Consider the following 23,878-nt stretch of genomic DNA (forward strand, 5'->3'; position numbering starts at 1 on the left):
TTTATTCTTCAAAATAATTTATTTAGATGTAAAGCAGCTAAATTATACAAAATAGAGTCATGTCTAGGTACAATGTATACAAAACAACTTGTATCTCAAATAAATTTTCACTTTGCTGCAGGTTTTCTCCACATCTTTTCCAATACATGCATCAGTCAAAAAAATTTTTTTGATTAAAGTTCTTGACTTCAATCAACACAAACACTACGGTACTCAATCAAGTAGCACTCATTTCCTTTTCCTTAGCCTTAGCTTTTGCTGCTGCTGCTAGTATCTTCTTCTTCCACACCTCGTATTCATCTACTTCCTCTTCTTCTTCCTGTTCTCTCTTCTGCTGCTTCATTGATACTTCCTCATCTACAGACAGAAAAGGAAGTGGACCCACATTTAACATAATATGCTGATTAAATTGCACATTTGAAGCTGTTTTAGGACCAACAAGATTAAACTGCTTATCTGAAGATATTAGGACCCACGCATAACATATATACAGAGTTACAAACTGCACTGTAAGTTACACAATATCACACTATGATGTTCTAGATACGTGAACTTCTGCATATACAGTGAAAACATTCTAATCCAACACCTGTGCAATCCGTTTCACTGTGAATTCCAACATTTATTTTCTTTCCTATTTTACTATTTTCAATGTTGTTTACACTGTGTAATCTGACATTCTGTTTATTCTGAAACAAAATTTGTCTCCCAGTGCATGTCGGATTAGACAGCTTTCACTGTACACATACCTTGGAGGTGTTTTTCAACTTCATCCAGAAGGCCTCGAACTCTTTTCTTTTTTTCCACTGTTTTTGTTTCTATTATAAAAGAAAATGATTGTATACAAAATATAAATTGAATGAGACTATTTCATATGCTTATTAATAAATATTTTCAAAATTTTTACACTTGTCTAAACCTTCTTGCAATGAATACATGCCTGGTTTTGTTCTTTCTTGTTTTACTTTTAACAGATTGTTTCCCATCTTTAAGACAGTTTGATTGGTTTATAGATCAAAAAAATCTGCTGACACTTGCCCATCATTTTGACTGCATGGATTTCCATTTCTGTTACTAGCCTATCATAGGTTGATCTTTTGATACTGCACACTTCTCGGAGTTTGTTCCAGTCTATTTTTATCTTGAGTTTTCTATTTACAAATACAAGATACAGATTGCAAAATAATTCTAATTCATGAATCTCAAAACAATACCATAGTATCATTTTAATTTGAGGGGGCCAATGTTCATGGGTAAAATATAAATTGTACTTGTTTGAAGGGACTTACTTTCATGGGCAACTTGTATAAAGAGAATATTTCATGAACCCATACGTTATGTTTGTGGAGATGTAAATTCATGAGTAAGGGTGACCCATGAACAATGACGACTACGCAGTAAACAGAATAGGTGGACAATTTTCCCCTATGTTTCTTAGGGAAAAAATTAAGCCCAAATATTGAAACTATCACTTATTTACAGGAACCTATTTAATGTTCATTTTGTTGCTGCTTATACATACCTACAAGCTGCACAAAGTGCTGTTGCTTGAAACATGGGAGATGAGAAGTCCATCTCTCTGCATGACTTTGATTTGTAATCTTCTTCATAACTTCAAATTAAAATTTATTAGGTTTGGATAAGTTCATTACTGGAAAAGAAACACACATGGAAAAACTGCAGATTGGTCAAAATCTAGTATCCTACTCATCAGTCTTCTTTACGATTGAATACCGGGCTACTTAATGGGGATTTTTTTTTTTTTTTTAATTTTACTGGGCTTGAAATAATATATTTTTTCCCTGGTCACTCAGGCTATCAAATTAAATTTTAACTGGTCAATTAATAACTTTTACTGTCCCATCAGGGTAGTAGATATGAAAAAGACTGGCCCCAAACCAATACTTAAAAAAAAAATATGTACAACATAACAGTTTATTTTTCGATTTTAATAATGAATATTGATGAAAACATTATAAACAATTTCTTCTATACTGTGTTAAATGCAAAACAGTTAATAGTGACATCAAAGTCATATGGAAGATAAAGGTCAAAATTTTTTGACACAGCTCTGATCACTTTGTATCTTTGCATGAAGAGCAATGAAAATATCTTGAACAGTTTCTTTTAAACTAAGAAAAATGCAAAATGACAAAAAGTAAGGTCAAGATCACAGAATAGGTCAAGATAAGAAAATTATTACATATTTGAATAGTCCCTACCATGTAGCAGTGTATGAGTTTTGAGGGAAATTTTTGAACAGTTTCTTCTACACTGTACTACACACAAAGTAAGTAAAAGAGAGGTCAAGGACACAAGGAAGGTCAATGCAGAAAATTATGAAATATTTGAATAGCTCTCACCAATGTGTAACAGTGTATGAGTTTTGATAAAAACATTTTGAAAAGCTATTATGAAACTACATTAAACACAAAATAAGGAATAGTGAGGTCAAGATCACACGGAAGGGCAGAAATTAATGCTACAGTTGAATAGCTCTCATCAATATTTATCAGCGTATGAATGCTGGTTAAGATACCTTTTCTTTTTTTTATAAATTGAGCTAAACTCAAAATGTGGCAGAAGGACAGAACAGCAGAAAAACCAAAAGATGGAAGACACACATGACAAATACTACCGGTATATGCCCTAGACATATTCATAAAAATGCTTTATTCGATTACCAATTGAGAGAAATACACAGTCAATTTCATTTTTTTTAATTTTAAATTTAAAGGCAGATCACTCTAATATATAAAATACCCCAGAATTAAAACTTTATAGTGTACAGTATATAAAGGGTCCTTTAAAAGGGAGAGAATACTTGATATCACTTAACTTAATGGAACTCTTTCGCAGTGAAGGTAGGAAACGTCTCTTAGCTGGGGGCAATGTCCTGTTGCATACAACGCCAGATGAAGCACTGTCAATGTGGATTTTTAAAGGGCAGATATGAAAGAGGTTCTTGTGAAATATCTTGCGGAACTTTCGCTGAACCATGCTTATAAATTTTAAAAGAACCTAGTCCTCATATGTTACATTTTTATTGATACTTTTTTCAGCAAGCCGACTCTTCTAATTAAATTCAACCCTTTCTTTATGATTATCGTTACTTTTGGAAGCTGATAGAAAACTTTAAACATTCCAAATTAGACAACCTACTATTTGTAGTTCAACCATTTGCAATACATAGTACTTTCGGCATACCAATTGTTTGAATCATTTGATTGTCACTGGCATAAGTAATTCATGCCCCGGAAATCTTGCAAGATTAAGAGCTTCCTCGACTTCGCCGCAAAAGAGCAGCATTAAGTTAGATAACTGTTAGGTAATCGCGATACAAAGTATTAGCAGCCTTTCCTGGGATAACTATTGGCTAAATGCAATATAACATGCACAGTAATATTTCATGTCAATATTAAAGTTATTTCCCATAACGCTGTGGTAAATAATATCTTTGTTTTACATTCCTAATAGGTACCCTCCAGTCCGACTAAAAAACAAACACAGTTCTGAAAACACATTAAAAAAATAAACAAAATATTGACTTATTTATGAGAAAGGAAGCTACTGTATGTTGTTATCTTTTTAATTTCAGAAATTTAACATATATTTCACAAAAGTTCTTTGGTTTAAAATAATGATGTGAAGTTCAATCATCTTATATTCAAATAATAGACATGGTTGACTAAAATTTCCAGAAAATGTATACAAAATATGTGAAAAATTGCCAAACTTGTGTTTTATTTTTACTTCATTTTTTTGAAATTCTACCCGCCCGGAGACATAAAACAAAGAATTTACTGTGGCCTAAACAAAGAAGTTGACTGTCCTCCGTGTCAAAATTATTTTGCTTCAATAGGTACATAGGTATTCTATTGTGAAACTCAGAGTATGAGGCAATAACTTTTTAAGAATTGAACTTTTTAAGAGCCTTCTACCGGTATACACTGCACACTAAAGAGTTTTGATTTTGTGGTATTTTTATGCAGACAGAGTGATCTGCCCTTTGATCAAGAATAAAATAAATTGGAATGTACAGCTTATTACTTAATTTGTGATCAAATCAAGCATTCATAACACTTTAATAGGCCAAGAGGAATAGATAGAACACTTCATTTGCAGGTATTTTGTCCACTTAAGTAAACAACAGTGATTTCTGTTCATCAGTACTTCATTGTCTTTGAACATTTTTCCATGGGGCACCCTATATTGAAAATGTGATAGATAAGCTCAATATATACACCTTTACTCACTATAATTTTCTCACAATGTCCAAAAAATATTTTCCTCTAGTGTATAGAGGGTCCTTAACCTAGCATTTTAATGATATTGATGTCTAAAATTACAGCCATTTAGAGGCTGTTGTCCTCACTAAAAAAATCTCATCATTTTTCTCCCAATTATATTTTTTTAGGATTTTAAAACTTAATGTGACTATTAAATAGAAGTTTGGCAAACTGAAATGCCAAATGGCAGCTTTGAAACTTGAAATATATGCTATACCTGTTGAGTGTTTTTGTTGCTAGTTCTGTGGCAGGTGTACAGCCAAATTGTATTGCAAGATCCTTGATGGTGACCTTGGTTGATAGATCTAACATGCTCTCCAAGGCTTTCAGGCCATTTGCATAGACTTTTTTATTCACTCCAGATAATTTCAAAGCTTCTTCCTGGAAGGAAAAATTAAAAGAAAAAACTTCATCCACAACAAATTTTTATATGTAGGAAAACTTTGGTATCTCAAAATTAGTGGGACTACTGAAAAATGAAAAGACATTAGGATTGAGCCTTAATCGATTTGCAACATTTCAGTACAAACAATGGTAGGTTTATTATTATAAAAAATATGATTACAAGAGCTACATAAATTAAGCTATTTTGATAGCTAAATAAAGCTATGTAGCTAAATCAATTAAGCTATGTTGCTAAATGTAATGACTGTGATTGATTGTACCATACCCTGAGAACAAATTCATCATCTCCATCATTAGTTGAATAGAATGTTCTATCGTTAAAATGATATTGTCCTTACGGACCCGGTTTAATGAGAATCTTTCAGTGTGTTGTCAATGAAGCAAATTAAACAGAAGTAGATATTTCTAATCAAGGGTGTATAAGTATGAGCAATCAAGAAATTTCCAAACGTCAAAGAAAATTGAACAGGGAAAAAAAAGAGAAGAAAATGTGTCGACTTTTTCTCTTTATTATATGGATTACATTTTAGGGTATAAGCTAAAAAAGGTGTGTCATTATTTTCAGTGCAATTTCTTTAGTCAAGTCATGTCGGAGTGGATCTGCTGCATTTTGCTACATTACCACATAATCTAGCTGTGGCAAGACTTGTCCCAAGCATAGATGACAGTTAGATTATTCTAACTACAGTAAAACTCATTTAATACAAACACAGATATAGCAAATTTATGGATATAACGAAGTTTTTTGTAATCCCCGACCAAATTCTTAACAATTCCTTGTAAAATTTTACGGGTATAACGTACTTGGATATAGCGAATTTATGGTTATAGCGAAGTGATTTTGTGTCCCCAAGAAGTTAAAAATAACGAAATTTACATCTTTAATAGCGAATTTTCAAAGATCTAAATTTTTTAAATATTGAACTGACCTGAATTTTGTAAGTATCTGTATTTGAAACTCAATTCATCTGAAAAGTTTTGAACTCCAGGGTAAATTTGGTATTTATACGTCCCGAAACACATTTGGTAGTCATACTTGAATAAAACAAGATGTGTTTGTGAAACACTGATGCAACTTGTAGCAAAGGTTAAACTTTCTCAAATGCAAATCAAATATGTTGGTACCCAAAGTAAGGTCTTGTCTTGAGGAATATACCTGTGAAATATGAAAGCCCTAGCAGCACCATTGAATAGATATGGAAAAGGTTAAAGTAATTCAAACATCAAGGTCAAGGTCAAATGGTCAAAATTAATGGTGCCTAAGGAAAGGCCTTCTCACAAGAAATATACAGGTGAAATATGAAAGCTGAAGCACCAATCATTCAAAAGTTATGACCAAGGTTAAAGTGTTTCAAAAGTAGGTCAAACTCCAAGGTCAAGGTCAATGGATTACAATTGTTGGTATCCAGAGGAAGGTCTTATCACAAGGAAAAAACATGTTAAATATGAAACAACTTTTCAAAAGTTGTATCCAAGGTTAAAGTTTTCGAAAAGTGAGTCAAAGTCCAAGGTCAAGGTCAAAGGGTCAAAGTTGTTGGTATCCAAAGGAAGGTCTTGTCACAAGGATCATATGTGAAGTATGAAAGCCCTAGCACCAACGGTTCAAAAGTTATGGCCAAGGTTAAAATTTTCCAAAAGTAAGTCAAACTCCAAGGTCAAGGTCAAAGAGTCAAAGTTGTTGGTATCCAAAGAAAGGTCTTGTCACAAGGATTACATATGTGAAGTATGAAAGCCCTAGCATCAGCGATTCAAAAGTTGTATCCAAGGTTAAAGTTTTTCAAAAGTTGGTCAAACTCCAAGGTCAAGGTCAAAGGGTCAAAGTTGTTGGTATCCAAAGGATGGTCTCGTCACAAGAATTACATATGTGAAGTATGAAAGCCCTAGCACCAGCCGTTCAAAAGTTATGGCCAATGTTAAAGTTTTTACAAAAGTAGGTCAAACTCTAAGGTCAAGGTCAAGATCAAAAGGTCAAATATGGTGGTACCCAAAAAAAGATCTTGTCACAAGGAATACACATGTGAAGTATGAAAGCCCTAGTACCAATCGTTCAAAAGTTATGGCCAAGGTTAAAGTTGGGAAAAATTTTGCAAAACTGGGTCAAACTCCAAGGTCAAGGTCAAAAATGGTGGTACCCAAAGAAAGTTCCTGTCACAAGGAATACACATGTGAAATATGAAAGCCATAGCTCCAACCAATCAAAAGTTATGGGCAATGTTAAAGTTTTTGCGGACAGACAGACAGACAGATGGACGGACAGGGCAAAAACTATATACCCCCGAATCTACGATACGGGGGCATAAAAAAAATCTACATTGTGTACTGTATGTGTACTTAAAAAAGCAGGCTTCATATTTTAGCGGCTTTGACGTGGACAATGATGCGCTAATTCATAAATACTGCTAAGAAATCATATATTAATACAATATACGGCACGTTGGTGTGTAATGCTAATTAATGTATGCTCAAACAACTCAATACCCACTGATTGCATTAAATTTTAAATATGCCAATTTATGTACACGTACAGTATTTGCTAAGTATTCTTTAAGAAATTCGTTATACAGTGAGGTTACCAATAACGAATCGCCCCTGTTAACGAATCACTTTCAGATAAAAATTCTGTATTTTTCTGATCAAGGTCCAATACTTAGCATAACCTATCCTGTCAAGCAGAATTATTCTTGCTTTTATTATTTATCGTAAAATTATTAAAATTCAACTTGTTCAAAATCGTAATTTTTAAACAAACATGAACAAGATTTTTCATGACGCAGACTAGAAGCGTGCGTGCAGCAGACTACTTTCACTTTTCGGTTGCGCTGTAATGTGAATGGTACATTGTAGGGAAGCAAATTTGGTAGAGATGTTTAATAAAATTATGTGTCTAAAAGCACTGAAAGCGTCATACGATTCTTTAATCAGAGAATAATTGTATTAGCTATAAAGTTAGAGGTAGTTAAGTTTCCAATTACGAATCACTACTTCAAGAATTATGAGATGCAGGGATCCTGTCAAAATTATAATTTTTTGCATGCAGTTTTTTGCACACCTGTTTCAATAAAAAAAAAAAAAGAGAAGTTAAAATGCACATCATTCCCCGTTCGTAGAAAAATTCTCCATTCAGTTATAATTTAAACGATATTTTGGTTTCCCTGTAATACTGTAATTCATTAAAATATAACGTTAGCTCAAAATTATTTCTTTCTTTTTCATTCTTTTACTGACATTAAATAATCATATGGACTTTAATTAAGATATGTCTCAAAAAATGCACAATAAAGGTGGTGGAAATACACAAAATCAAAAGTCAGCCACCAAAACCACTAAGAAGTGCAGAGCATGTGAAAAGAGAATATCTCCTAGTGGTGTATAATTATGTGTAATCTAATGTTAAGTCATAGACATCGACGATGCAGCACCAGGTTGGGGGTAGATGCAAGAAACAATCACCCCTTCTCGTTGGGAGGGGGGGGGGGGCAACCCAAGATAAAAAAAAAAATTGCATTCATTCATGATATAGAAGTGAGAAAATTAAAAAATAATATTCTGCGAACTTGAAGAGATCTATGATTGTCATTTTACCGGTGAATATGAAAATACAATGTTAACATAGTTTCTGTAATTGTGAAATTAAAAATATCGTCAGATTATTAAACAAAATGAAATTAAGAAATTTATTTATATCCCCATACAATTTATCTGGGACTTTACAGTGCTAAGATAAATATGGAAACTTTCTTTCTGAATCATATGATTTCCAACAATACCCATTTTTCAGTTTTCCTAATAACAAATATTTCCAATTATCAATTTTTATTTCTTGTCATGATCAAGATCAAGCTCGTATAATGTAAAATGCAATTTGCTAACATTACCTTTTCAATTCGACATCAAGCTGAATAATTTATAAACAAAGTTTTATGACCCCCCCCCACCACCACCATTTCAACCATATACTAGTGTACATATTTGATTTTTACACATTGAGAAAATGACGTGTAGGCTACATCCTTTCTGCCTATATATGCCACTGTCTCCACAGAAAAGGGAGAAAGTCAGAAGAGCACTATATGATGAGTAAAAATAATCAACCAATTAGGAAAGCAGCAAAGGAGAATGAGCTGTCTTATTCAATAATTGGTTATTCTGTATATATGGGTTTTCTGTATCCATTTATCTGTCTTTGAATTTGTAATTATATGAAAAATTGTTTATGTATCTCATAAAATTAGCAAAAATGACGACTTAGAATGACTTGAAACTAATTGATTTTTTTAGGTGGATCAGAGGCAGTTGCTCTATATCAACTGGTCATTTTTTTCCTAATGAATTCACTGTTGTTGTTTTTTGTCATCAATTGTCGGGTGCAATAAAATGAACACTACTCAAAAAAAATTATAAGCCTTTCTTTTTTTCTTCCTAATATTCTAAGGCATAGTAAAACGTAAAAAGGGTATTTTTATGCAGTCCATAACAAAAATAATCAGCTGTACGTCACGTGATTCGGAAATGGAGAAAATGATCCGCTAAAGGAGAAAACATCACTCATCCAAATACAGCGATAATTTTTATTTAATCGGTGGTTGTTGGGAAAAAAAGATATGATGTTATAAGTCAAGCATGGTACCACCAAACAATGTTGTATTATGAATTTAACTCGAACTCGGGTACGAACTATCAAAGCAAATTTACTAAGTGATTCGTTATCGGCGACCTCACTGTACTGATATAACGAATTACGGATATAGCGAAGTAAATTCACAGGTTCCCAGAACTTCACTATAACCGAGTTTTACTGTAATCATTAGTTTTTACCACGGACGTATATATTAACTTGTATTATAGCAGCTGTATAGTATATACATTTACGTCCCTGGTTGTACATAAAACCTACCTTGTTAAATGACTTTCCTACAGTATTAGCTGCCAATTCAAAGCACATAACAACAGGACAAGAACCCGTCAAATTCAGAGCATTTAAGGCCTGACTCCCGACTTTTATATCCACCATCTGGGCTAGTTCTTCTGCTTTACTATGAACATAAATTGAAGATTTTTGAACAGTGGGCCTCTGCGTATTACAATGACAAATCAACCAAAATACGTACACTGCGATAAAACTTACCTTAAGATAGTGGGAGAAGTTATTTTTAACTTCTGTGAAATATTATTCACATGTTTACTGCTCATTTTAACGTGTCACTCGAGTTACAATCACAGACAAGTTAGTTTGTTTTGTCAGTTTCCCGCGAATCCCGACATGCTGCGGATTTCCGATCCCGATGATAATTATAATGTAAATCATAATTTTGATCCACCAGATGCGCATTTCGACAAATTATGTCTCTTCAGTAATAAATCTAAATTGCTTTAAAATGAGAACAATTTACACTTACTTGGACTATTTTACTGATAATATTTACTTGTATATATTTATTTAAAATACATGTCCACAGGCCTTAAGATTGCTTAAAAAAAAATAAGGTGTTAAAAAAAAATCTTTTCATATACCCCAATTTTTTAAAGTCGGATTTAAGCAATCCAAAGGCCTGTGTACATGTCATTTTTGTGGTTAAGTCAAAGTGTGTTCTCTAGGTCCATCTTCAGTCCATATATCTTAGCTCCTTTTCAGTTTTAAATGAGCTTTTAGAAATTCTTTATCAGTTTTCATACGTATATAGTTTATATTCAAAGATTATGAAGACACTTCCTCTGAATAGTATATACATTCACCTCTAAGTTCCTGGTTTTGTGTTCATTTCATTTATAAAATATTTGATCCAATTTTATTATTTTTAAACATAACTTGACTGTAACAGATTATGCATACTTAGTTCTTTTGACCTTAGCCTCACATTTCCCAACTGCCTGATAAAAGAGGAATTGGTATCTAATATTAACAATTTACTAATTTCATTCATAAATTTTTCAACATCTTATGTAATTATTTTCAATTTAGATTAATATTACCTGAATCAATTAATTCTATCACTTTTCCACATATATTTGACATAATGTTCTCACCAAATCCGACTTGCTTGTTGAAAGAGCATAAACTGAAAGAACATCATTTGTACTACTGACTGCAAATGAGTGATACAGTAAAACTCTATTAGTATGAATATACCAATTTTTTTCTTCTTTTTTTGATTTCAGACAACATTCCTAACAATCTCTTGCAAAATGTTATGGTTATATCAACTCTTAATATAAAAATATTACGGATTTAGTGAATGATTTTGTGTCATACAGAGGTGAAAAAATAACAAAATTTACATCTTTTAAAACAAAACCAAAAAAAATCCAAAACATTTAAAATATTTTCAAAAAACTGACATTATTTTTTGGAATTATTTAAAATTGAAATTTTATTAGAAAAATTTAGATGTCCAAGGCAGACTTTGTAAAAAATACTTCAATGAGCATTAATAATTAGTATAGTCATAAAAAGGAAAACGTATATTGCATATTTTCTATAGCATATACGCAAACTTTTACAAATTCATTATACAGATATGACAAAGTATAGTGAAGTAAATCTGCAGCTCCCCAAGACTTTGCTATTTAACCAAGTTTGACTGTAATAATCTAACACAAAGTCATCGTGTATATGAACGGAACAATAAAGTTTCTATAAAGAATAGGAAATTGTCATTTTTATTTCTCTATCTCATACAACATTAACATAAAACAACATAATGAATTCAAACATATAATCTAAAAACAACAACAATTTGTAGGAATCAATAACAACATCATGAAACCTGACTAAATGACAACTAAATACAACCAATCCCAACTTTTAAAAAACACGAAGTAATGCAAGCATTCAAAGCACATTATGTAAACAAAGTATCAGTGCTGGAATTGATTCAGAAATAATATATTAAATATTGCTATCTCTGTTTTGTACTGGAGACTTTTTAATTAATAATTACCAGTAATGTCAAAACTTTTCACTTGGAGACTTTCTGTTCTGAGGATAACAAAAATGTTATTTGCTGTACAAATTGATCACACTGATATTTTCAAAATTCTTTGCTTTTTCTTCCACATAAAAAAGACCATAATTACATAGTCACACCTAATTTACTGACCAAATAAGGGAAAAAAATCATCACACAGTAATATCACTTGCATTGAGAAATGATGAAACGTGCAATTTACGAAACATAATCACTTAATTTTCTTTCAAAGAATTGAAGTAAAAGAGTAAAGTAAATTGAGTATTGTTGTAATACATGTCAATACAAAACAGTTATTTGCCAAGCATATGCTTTCAAACAGGCCTTGTGTGCCTTCTGGCACGGAGAGAATTAAGGTTAACGTAAGGACATGCTTTGAAAAATGGAAACTTTTTTTAAAAATGTCATGTGATGATATGTCAGGTGTGAAAATTTAATGCAATTTGATGAAAATTGGCAATTATTTCTTTTTATCTAAATTCAATATAACTAAAGAAATATGAACATTCCACAAATATACAATATACTTTATTACCTATACATGTATTGAAATCTATTACCTATACATGTATTGAAATCATATATTCATTGACTGTCACAATATAATTTTTCTTCAGCAAAAGCTTTCAATACAAGAATTTATAAATCTAGACAAAGAATACACTGTAAATGTGCTAACACAGATTATAGTGTTATTTCTCTAAGTAAAGATACAATTTTTAACAAATGCAGATTCAAGGATACATGTATTATAGCATGTATTTATACTACCAAAATGTAAGCCATCATCTACAGAGATGGATTGATACATGCTCACAGTGATACAATTTATGTAGAACAATATTCTATGAGTAAGTCTGATATGGCATGCATTAAAGCTATTAATATCACATGATAAATGTAAATACTACCCAACATGCACTGTCAATGCTGAATTTTCTAAGGCATATTTAGCTGAAAAACTGTAGTTCTCTGGGACAGAAAGTATGGACAGACCTACTCTCTGTATTAGTGATACTCTGGTATGTACATGTACGTCTGAATTTTCTTTCCCGGAGAGCTACAGTGCTGCAGCTAAAGCATAGTGTAAAATAATGGATTTCCTGACCTATTCCCTGTGCTTGTTTTATTTATCAACTACCAGCATATAAGACATATATGCTTTATTTATCTATATGTAGACTATAGGGATGTATAATATCTTCAATAAAATGAACACATTATGACTGAGAGAAGTGTGACAAGAAATTCGTCTAAATCGGTGCACTAATTTGCGACATTCCATGATAGTTCTTGTTTGAACTTGCAAACAAGATTTTCTTCATAAATGTGAATTTTTAGAAAGTACATGTATCTAAATTTGGGCATCTAATTTTGTCTGTAGATTTCGTCAAACAACACAAATCCATTTCAATTCCAAAATGCCCTTGAAACTTCTCAAATACATGTATCATTCTTAAAACTAAATGGGACTTCAAAACTTTAAAATGGCACCGATTGTTTTCTTCTCTCATACAAATTATTAATTACTTTTATTAAATACCAGAGAAAATGCTTTCAATTTCATATTGTTCAATTAACATTTCCTTTAAAAATACTTCAGGATTAAAAAAAGTCTGCCTAGTTAAAATGTTTTTTAAAGCATGTATAACAGAAAAACAAATGTTTAAAATGATTCTGAATTTAAGAGCAAAGTAACCTCCAACAATAAAAGCAAAACTATTCTCATAAAATTTCCAGTATAAAAAAAGATTGATTGAGTTAGTTTTCTGTCAGAGTAGTCAATATCACTACCTAAACACATAAAATTGTCTAAAAACTGGTGCTGTGTACATCAGTTTGAAAACCCTTCCAAAAACAGCTGTATACAACATATTATTGAGGTCACTGGTTTACTGGGACAAGCTTATTGGCACCTATATATCTGTATCTTCTTCAGGCCATCAGACCTAGTCTATTCACTTTTGCTGACAGAAATGTGTGGAGTACAAACACAATTGGTTTAGGACATGTACCAAGATCCAATTCCTGAAATCAAAAAAAAAAAAAAAAGTTGAGATCAACCTGTTATTTTTAGTACAGGGTCCATGTTTTTTTATGATAAAAAACATGACTTTGAGTGTATAGCATCTACAAACTAAGAATTCTCTTAGTATAATTTTAGATTTTCAACAGATATAATAAGCTTCTCTGAAAGAAACCTGTTCTGATCCATCAGCAAATTCCAGCCACAGCAATCTATGTCCATCATCTCCAGTCATGCGTAACTTCTCGTATGGATAAGACCAAGCCACTGTGGAGCCACTGGAGGTTGAGGGTTCTGGTCCCTCACTGGGGGCCACTGTGTGGAGGGTAAAACCGGAGTCATAGTGAATTGTGAGTCTAGCGTCCTTGCCCTGCCACTTTACAGCTGAAACAATTTGCAGAAATTGATTTCATTTTTTTAAAAAACAAATCTTAGAATACACAGAAACTTGCATAAGTTGGATGTTACAGTTTAATGTCTACAGTCTGAATCAGGACTGTCCTAATAGGACTAATACCCCCGACAGGCAACTAAAAAGAAAAGGCTTACTTTAAAAAAGCTTAAAAAAGAGCTCTGTCATTTTCTTAAAATATTAAACTACAAATTCCCATAGCCTGAATCTTGTGGAAATGTATCTGGTTGAAGGTTTTAATCTTAATTTTAAATTATCAAGTTTACAGTAATTCCATCTCTTTAAAAAGAACTTAATCTTATACATTACTAAACAAGAGGCCCATGGGCCACATCGCTCACCTGAGCACATTGGCTAGGAAAAAAAGCAAAAATCAGTACAGTATTGAAAAGTTTACATGGAGGGGGGTGTTGAATTTTAAACTACCTGATGATGCTTTCATATCAATATAACAAATGGCTTTGTTGTTCTTGGGCAGCAGATTTTTTTCCCATATATTCATTTGTAAAAATTTGATCCCCCATTGTGGCCCCACCCTACCCCTGGGGGCCCTCATTTGAACAAATTTCATTCTACACTACCCAAAGATGCCTCCATATCAATTTGACTAATCATGGCTTTTATGTTCTTGAGAAAAAGACTTTTTCCTATATATTCCTCTGTAAATTTTGATTACCCATTGTGGCCCCAACCTATCCCCAGGGTAATGATTTGAACAAACTTGAATCTTCACTATCTGAGGATGCTTCCATATAAATATGACCAATCATGGCTTTACTGTTCTTAAGAAAAAGATTTTTAACGATATTTTCCTATATATTTCTATGTAAAACTTGGATCCCCAATTGTGGCCATACCCTACCCCCGGGGGTTATTATTTGAACAAATTTGAATCTTCACTACCTGGGGATGCTTCCATATAAATATGACCAATCTTGGCTTTACTGCTTTTAAGAAGAAGATTTTAGAGATATTTTCCTATATATTTCTATGTAAAACTTGGATCCTTCATTGTGGCCCCACCCTACCCCCGGGGGTTATGATTTGAGCAAATTTGAATCTTCACTACCTGAGGATGCTTCCATATAAATATGACCAATCATGGCTTTACTGTTTGTAAGAAGAAGATTTTTAGAGATATTTTCCTATATATTTCTATGTAAAACTTGGATCCCCCATTATGGCCCCACCCTACCCCCGGGGGTCATGATTTGAACAAACTTGAATCTACACTACCTGAGGATGCTTCCATAAAAATATGACCAATCATGGCTTTGCTGTTCTTAAGAAGAAGATTTTTAAAGATATTTTCCTATATATTTCTATGTAAAACTTGGATCCCCCATTGTGGCCCCACCCTATCCCCGGGGGTCATGATTTGAACAAACTTGAATCTACACTACCTGAGGATGCTTCCATATAAATATGACCAATCATGGCTTTACTGTTCTTAAGAAAAAGATTTTTAAAGATATTTTCCTATATATTTCAATGTAAAACTTGGATCCCCCATTGTGGCCCCACCCTACCCCCGGGGGTCATGATTTGAACAAACTTGAATCTACACTACCTGAGGATGCCTCCATATAAATATGACCAATCTTGGCTTTACTGTTCTTAAGAAGAAGATTGTTAAAGATATTTTCCTATATATTTCTATGTAAAACTTGGATCCCCCATTGTGGCCCCACCCTACCCCCGGGGGTCATGATTTGAACAAACTTGAATCTACACTACCTGAGGATGCTTCCATATAAATATGACCAATCATGGCTTTACTGTTCTTAAGAAGAAGATTTTTAAAGATATTTTCCTATATATTTCTATGTAAAACTTGGATCCCCCATTGTGGCCCCACCCTACCCCCGGGGGTCATGATTTGAACAAACTTGAATCTACACTACCTGAGGATGTTTCCACATGAGTTTCATCTTTCCTGGCCCAGTGGTTCTTGAGAAGAAGATTTTTAAATGATGCCATTATTTTTTCACTAATTCCTAATTATCTCCCCTTGAAAGAGGGCGTGGCCCTTCATTTGAACAAACTTGAATCCCCTTTACCCAAGGATGCTTTGTGGCAAGTTTGGTTGAATTTGGCCTAGTGGTTCTTGAGAAGAAGTTGAAAATGTGAAAAGTTTACAGACAGACAGACGGACAGACGGACGGACAGACAGACGGACAGACGGACGCCGGACAAAATGTGATCAGAAAAGCTCACTTGAGCTTTCAGCTCAGGTGAGCTAAAAACTTTATATCAGACTATATGTATATTTACCTTATCACAAGTAATGGCATCACAAAGAAAAGCCACCATTAAATTATTCATCGGATATTTTAACAGAATTCAGGTTTTAAACTAGACATTGTTGCGATGACCATCTCAAAGGGTCTTGATTTTTGTAAAGGATATTAGGATGAAAAGGACTTGTAAAGGACTGTACTTGAGTTTAACCTTGACCTTTAATTAAGACCTTTACTCATAGGTCTCTTTGGGAGAAGTATGAGGCAGATAGGGCCAAGGGGAAGAGAAAATGTGTTCTTGACAAGTTTTTAAAAAGATCTGATATGACCCTGATCTCTAACCTTGAAACTTGAAAGATAGCTGCATAGCCTTGAGCCTTGGGTATTCTATGGGTAAAGTATAAGCCAGATAGAATATGCTCCAGACAAGGACTTTTGCAGAGCTGTTTTGATCTTATTACCTTTGAGTTATTAGTTCAAGGACCTTGCACATTGTCTACCCCATGCACTTTATGGCAAAGTAATAACCAAATTAGGACTAAGGGAGAGAAAATATGCTCATGTGAAGGATTTCTTTGAGGGATCTGCTATGATCTTGACCTTTGATAAATAAAAATGGTTCAAGGTCACTGTACACCCTCTACCTACAAGAACTTGATGGGTGAAGTATGAACCAGACTGAGCCATGGGGATAGAAAATATGCTCAAGACAAGGAGTTCACAGAGATCTGCTTTGACCTTGATTCCTGACCTAGAAACTTGGTTCAATCATTGAACTTCAATGTCATCTGATTTGATCCTGACCTTTGATTTAGAAAATTGGTTCAAGGTCACTGCATATCATCTACCTAAGGGCACTCTATGGGTGAAGTTTGAGCCAGATTAGGCCAAGGGGAGAGAAAATATGTTCCAGATAAATGATATCAGAATGGACAGATGGGCACACAGACTGATCAATTTATGATATCTACAGAGCAATGCCCTTATTAGATGAAATTCTATTGTTGTTCTCAATATTTAATCACACATTTTTTATTATCATAATTTTATCAAACTCACGACAAGTGACTTCTTTTATAATGGCTGCTACCCCATGAGATCCCTGGACTAAGGCTCGTGACCAGTATGCTAGATCTCTCTGAGTCTCCACCCTAAATATGTGCGTCTCTACACCATTACGAGTGCCACACCTTGTACCAAAGGTCAGAACATCCGTCCCTGCATTTGGATTACTGAGTCGACCAGAATGTACCAATCTGTAACAGAAAAAGAAAGCAAAATCTGTAAATCAGTGAAATTTATTATTCAGGTTAATATATGATCATTACATATAAGAGCATCATCACTATAGCAGAAAATTCTGAGTAATTAAAACCATTTCAGCACACCAGGATTGTGTGGTATTGTCAGTGTATACTAGTTTGCTTGTTTTGAATTATTTATTTTTATCTGATACACTGTACTTCGCCTTCTTCTATGGATACAATAAATCAATACATTATCAGTAGTTGCATCTAACATATCATCTTCATAAGGAACACTGTAAATAAAAAGTTAACCAAAGACCCATGAGCCACAATGCTCACCTGAGTCATGTGGCTCCTTCCCTGACAAATGAATACAGGTACAAATATATATTATGAGACCCCTTTTCATGGTCCCAAGCTAAATAAATGACCATAAATACTGATGATTGCAACATGTATTAATTTGAAAAAAATTCTACATATTATCTATTGTTTCCCTCTTTCACTGAAAATGGGGGATATAAATTTCAGTCTTTCTGTCATTTCTTCTGTGTATAGCACTTGACAATATCTCAAAAAGCATTTGAGTTTTTGCAATGAAATTTCATATCATAATTCTCTATGGCTTAAGAAAGACCCCTATTGATTTTTGAGGTCAAAAGGTCAAGGTCATAATTCATAAATTGTGTTCATGTGTAACACTTTCGATTCTGGGCAAAATCTTAAAAAGCCTATGAGCTTTTGCAATGAAACTTCATATTACAACTCTTTATGATAATATCATGATAATGCAGTACAAAAAAATGGTTTCCATATGACAAATTTAATTTTCCTTTAGATTTTTCTATGAAATTTTATATCATAATCCCCAATGAATTGAAGAAGATCCCTTCTGATTTTTAGGTCAAAAGGTCTAGTTAAAAAATTCAGATCTTGCATATAATGGTTTCCTGGTGATAACTCTAGTTCTCTTTGGGGTTTTGCAATGAAATTTTATACCTTTGGTCAATACGACTTAAAAAAGACTTCTATTGTTTTGAGGTCAAAAGGTCAAAGAACAAGGTCAGAAATTTATAAAGTATGTTTTATATTTATACGAGTATTACATACATGTACTTAGTTTTCAGGTGATAACTTTAATTCTCAGCAAGCTTTTGCAATGAATCTTAAGGACATGATTTACTTTAACTTAAAAAGGACCCTTATTGACTTCTGAAAGCTGAAAGATCAAGGTTGACCTTTTTTCTTTCTTCGACTGTAATTTTTTTTCAGTCCTTCCATCCTTTTTCCTCTTCAGTAGGGCACACAAATTCTCTTAATTAGCTTGTTTAATTTGAATCCTACAGACTTGGAATAGAAATTTTTCCATATCAATTAATTTATGGGGACACTCCCATATTTACAATGTGCACAGTTTATTAAAGTATTCTCCAACAAATTCCTATGTTCTGGTAAAACCCCTTTGTAGTCAAACCCAAGAGCCAAGGATTTTGAATTAACATTAATTAAATCTACATTTTGTGAATAAAAGCTTTTGGGTACTTACATGTATATTTCATCTATTCTGATCATGTTTGGTTGAAATTTGCTCATTGGTTCTGGAGAAGATAAGATGACAAGTATTTTGATGGGGGAATTTAAGCTTTTTAGATGAACTAAAAAAGCCAATTTAAATTGAGAAGGGGGATGGGGGATGGGGGTGGTGTAGTATAATACAGTGAATTGTATCCAGTGATATTAAGAGTTACACATGTGGAATATAAACCAATTCATTTAATTTTCATAAAGATTAATAGCCAGCACAGCAAGCAGCATGAAGAGCCGCTGGCGAAGCGAGCTCAATAGGCTAGACTAACGTGTAAGTGTATATTTGTCCGGCAAATTTTTCTGTGAAGCCTTCCCAGAATTCCTTCACTACCAGGATTCCATGTGATAATGGCAAATAAACAGTCCCGCATTTATCATGTATCAAAATTTAGTTCTTTGAAGAGAGCTTAAACAAAACAAAAATAATTGCATCTACTCTACAAGAAAAGGTTTCTCATGGTATACAACTGTGCTCACCCCTACAGTGGCACAGTTAAACGTATCAAAATTATTTTTTGTTTTTCATTATCAAATAGGAAATCATTTAGTAATCATATCAAGTATACATTTAAATTCTTTGTACAAAAGAATTTATGAAACATTTTATTTAATTATTTCATTTGATTGTTTAAAAAATGTCCACTTACCTCGTGGCAAGCAGAGGGTGGCTTTGGAATGGAGTAGCCCATTCTTCCTTACTCCAGGGAGCTGTGTCATACAGGAGCATGTCATTGTCTGTTAAAGCTATAAATACTGGCTTCCAAGTCAAACTGCCCTGTTCATTCATAAGCTGCCAAAGTAGAAACATAATAATTTTTATGTCAATCTAATATAAATTGTTACTGATTATTATAATCAAGCATAATTCTTCCTGTTTTATTTTTAAATCAGAGACACATAAAAATGTTAATTTATGAAATAGAGTTATTATTAGAGTTATAATCACAGTGATTACTTTAAGGCTTCCACATTTTGATGTGAGGCCTAAACAAGAATACATAAGTAATACTGCATCTCTGGACAAACCTGTTCCGAGAGCCACCCAATATGTTTAATTTCTCTGGAGTTTGGAGCTGAGGACATAACTTGATTTGCTTCCACAATACACTGACTTAATAATAATGTGACATTTGAATGAATGGCATTAAACCAGTCACTGGCAATGGCTGCATCTGGAAATCTTATAATGCAGGTGGATTTTCCATCCGGTGAGTGTAATTCAATGGTGCGTTTTTCTGGGTCAGACATGCTGAGATTTCGACAGAGATAGCAAAGTTTCAGTGGTATTGTTTTGGTTTCTGTCCAATTAGCTCTGGCTGCATCCCTCTGGGCCTCCTGACTTCCCCATCCTAATTCATTTAATGCTGAAATCTTGCGAAAGCAGGGACTGAAATCTGTGATGTATTTTACTGAAAAAAAATTCATCAGAGTGATTATTAAAGGGGGATAATTCAATTTCAAGAATGTTAAATTATATGGTACAGCTACAAACCCTGAGGATTCTGCATGAACTGTTACTTTCAACATTATAAATACTTATCTGTATCATGTTCCATTTCTTCACACTTCACCCCCTTATAATTATAGATCCACCCCTACACACGGAATCCCATACCCACAGTCACAGGTAAGCAAATAAATTCTCACAGTGATCATTTATGACCAAAATAAGTCATTCTGAAACCTGTCCTATAAATTGATTTCTAATTGCTTCATTTTTATGTGTAATATCTATACCCTCGAGCTCCACGATTTTCTTGGCCTTTTTAAGGGCTCTAACAGCTTCGTCATGGGTTGCCTCTCTCAGATCTTCTCCATTAACTGATAAGATGGCGTCGCCAACATACAATTTTTCTGTTTTATCTGCTGCCATCCCTTTAAATATTTTACTAATGAGTATTGGCATTTTGTTTTCTTTGCCTCCTTTGATGCTAATTCCCAGTCCATTTTGCTCCTCTTTGATTACTCTCACAAGTCGCTTTTGTCCAGCAATGGATTCAGGTAATTGGTCATGTCTAGAGGTCGTGCTATCCGCACTGATGTTGAGGGGAAGTGACTTATTCAAATTCTCATCAAGTGCCAACGTTATACTGTCTTCATTTAAGGTTACAAATACTTTACACCACTGCTGCCGAATGTATACCTCGAAAGATCCCGACCTCGGCGAAATGGCCGCCATTTTGACAACCATCGTATCACGTGACTAATATCAGTATCACATGAGCTTGAAGACATATACGCGGGAAATGTGCAAAATTGGGGTTATCTAATAGACTAGAATAAATTTTATTACCTATCATGGTTCTCTGATCCCGCTAAGGCATAAAGTAGATAATATAAAGCATGATTTGTTAACATACTTGAGGACAAGAAAAGCCTCATTGATCAACATATACATGTTATACAAAACATTGTTATTCATATAATATAAATCTATACTAAAAAGAGTCTAACGTTTCCAATGTTTTTCTGAGGGGTCAAAATAAAAATCGATGTTGGACCGCTGAGTGAGATATTGGCCCTGTCGATAAGATATTAGACTTTTTACGACGCACTGTTATCAATTATCGCAAACATGGAAGCCAGCGCAAGATACGTCGAAATGAGAAGTAAAAGGTATAACCAACAAAACATTTTTTGACTATGTTCTCCGGCAAAATGTGTTTTGTCGACCCCCTCGAACTACACTGTTTGCCTTTGGCCTAACGGCCCCAGGCAAACAATTTGGGTGTGGGTCCGACAAAACGCATGTTGCCGTCGAACCCAGTCAATAGGTCTACGTATATTTTTTTTAACCCGCGGTGAGGAAGAAGTGATAAGTAAATTGAATGATTTCCCTTCCACCAAAGAAGCTTTTTATGTCCCCGTAATCGAAGATTCGGGGACATATAGTTTTTGCCCTGTCTGTCCGTCTGTCTAGCTGTCTTTCTGTGTGTCTGTCTGTTTGTCCGCAAAAACTTTAATCTTGCCCATAACTTTTGATTGGTTGGAACTATGGTTTTCATATTTCACATGTATATTCCTTGTGGCAAGACCTTTCTTTGGATACCAATATATTTGACCCTTTGACCTTGACCTCTGAGTTTGACCCAACTTTAACCTTCGCCATAACTTTTGAACAGGATATTAGGGATTTCATACTTCACATGTGTAATCTTTGTGACAAGACCTTCCTTTGGATACCAACGACTTTGACCCATTGACCTTGACCTAGGAGTTTGACCTACTTTTGAAAAACTTTCACCTTTTCTATATCTTTTCAATGGTTGCTGCTAGGGCTTTCATATTTCACAGGTGTGTTTCTCTATACAAGACCTTACTTTGGGTACCATTTTATTTGATTTGCTTTTGAGAAAGTGTAACCTTCGTTATGTTGCCATACGGGGGTATCAGTGTTTCACAAACACATCTGGTTAATTATGTTATTTGTTAATTTAGCATGTACAAGCTAGTATATTGATATAAAGCATGCGCGGATCTAGAGGGGGTGGTAGTGGTGGTGGTGGTGGGGGGGGGGGGTCCGGACCCCGACCCCCGGAATTTGAGTTATCAAATGTAAATACTAAAGCAATTAAAAGTGACCTTGGAACCCCCCCCCCCCTAGAAAACGCGGACCCCTTTTAGGTTGGTAGGAAAAGTCATACATATGAAGCTTAAGAAGTGAAGTGGAGCGTCTACCCCCTCCCCCCCCCCCCACAGGGTTTTCACATTTTGGGAAAGGAGTTATCTTTTTTTTTTAATCATTTTAAAATTTCTTTCTTTTGCTTGTCCAGAAATTTCTGGTTTGGATTTTTTTTTGACTGGTGTAGACCCCCCCCCCCGGGAAAAATTCCTGGATCCGCGCCTGTAATATCATGTAAATTACAGGCCCGCAGGAAGCAAATTCATTTGGGTAGGGGGCACGGGCACAACCAAACATTTTCAGTTTGGGTGGGCACTATACCAAGCCAAAAAGGGGGTCATTAGGCGTAATAGTTTAGAGGGCACATCCATGAAAAAAGCTTTGTTTTCTACAGTAAACTATATATCGGAAAAATTATTGGGGTGCGCCCCCCCCCCTTCCGGATCCTACAACCATGAATTATTTGAATCTGATTCGTCGAGAAACAAGTGTTTAATACACGATTACCCTCTGAATGATGAAAGCACGCCCTCCAGCAAACACTGCTTGATATTCAAAAAATGTTGACTGCGCAGACTTTATGCACGTGCAATATTAGAAATCAAGGAACAGTGCTCTAGGATATGTATTTGTAAGCAGACAGTTGCACACTCTTAGGACATCATTCCTCCTCATAGAAAACAGTGGAAATAAGGAAGAGTGACCGATTGAAAAAAAACAAAAACAATACAAACCTGTGAACAGAGCATAAAACAAAGACCCCCAGAAATTCCAGAGGTGGGATCCGGTGTCTAGGAGGAGTAATCATCCCCTGTCGACCCCGGGAGCCATATGTATTGATCAGGTAGACGGAATATTCCGTAGTCAAACAAAGGCCTAACCTTACCTTAACCTTAATTCTCTCCGTGCCAGGAGGCACATAAGGCCTTAACATCTCTTTTCTACTGGGGCCGGTCTAAGGCTGCACGGCGTGCCGTGTTCCAAGAGTTCCAGCCTGCATTATTTCGCTCCATTTCCACCGCCATGTTGTCTTGGGGCAGCCTCGCTTCCTTCTCCCCTCAGGCGTCCACCAAAGGGCCACAACA

The 23,878-nt window shown here is 34.3% G+C and overlaps 2 protein-coding genes across 2 annotated transcripts in view; one reads left to right on the plus strand and one right to left on the minus strand.

Annotated features, from left to right (window-relative positions):
• On the minus strand, positions 1 to 21,385 carry LOC133204870 (beta-1-syntrophin-like). Its single transcript, XM_061340612.1, has 13 exons — positions 20,909 to 21,385; positions 20,198 to 20,580; positions 19,819 to 19,961; positions 17,397 to 17,593; positions 13,861 to 14,069; positions 13,601 to 13,687; positions 9,820 to 9,887; positions 9,589 to 9,727; positions 4,507 to 4,670; positions 1,523 to 1,612; positions 1,039 to 1,151; positions 750 to 818; positions 1 to 357 (listed from the first exon to the last, which is right to left on the minus strand). Exons 1-13 carry the CDS (start codon positions 21,360 to 21,362, stop codon positions 218 to 220), a joined length of 2,256 nt encoding a protein of 751 aa, XP_061196596.1. The 5' UTR covers positions 21,363 to 21,385; the 3' UTR covers positions 1 to 217.
• The window catches only part of LOC133206275 (gamma-glutamylcyclotransferase-like), a 6,897-nt gene continuing 3,783 nt past the window's right edge, over positions 20,765 to 23,878 (plus strand). Inside the window, exon 1 of the mRNA XM_061342228.1 lies at positions 20,765 to 20,798. The gene's annotated coding sequence lies outside the window, so the exon portion shown is untranslated. The remainder of the gene's footprint in view (positions 20,799 to 23,878) is intronic.

Source organism: Saccostrea echinata, unplaced genomic scaffold, assembly GCF_033153115.1.
Source record: "Saccostrea echinata isolate AGI-Se365-2 ecotype Australia unplaced genomic scaffold, CSIRO_AGI_Sech_v1 ptg000054l, whole genome shotgun sequence".
In the NCBI taxonomy this organism is placed as follows: Eukaryota; Metazoa; Mollusca; class Bivalvia; order Ostreida; family Ostreidae; genus Saccostrea; species Saccostrea echinata.

Bases quoted from the DNA above. Each gene is read 5' to 3' on its own strand.
- LOC133204870 (XM_061340612.1), bottom strand. From the start codon at position 21,362: ATGGTTGTCAAAATGGCGGCCATTTCGCCGAGGTCGGGATCTTTCGAG. The intron at 17,594-19,818 runs GTAAGTGGACAT...TTTCTGTTACAG, and splicing joins CACCCTCTGCTTGCCACGAG to ATTGGTACATTCTGGTCGAC. The intron at 1,613-4,506 runs GTATAGCATATA...TTTAATTTGAAG, and splicing joins GCAACAAAAACACTCAACAG to TTATGAAGAAGATTACAAAT.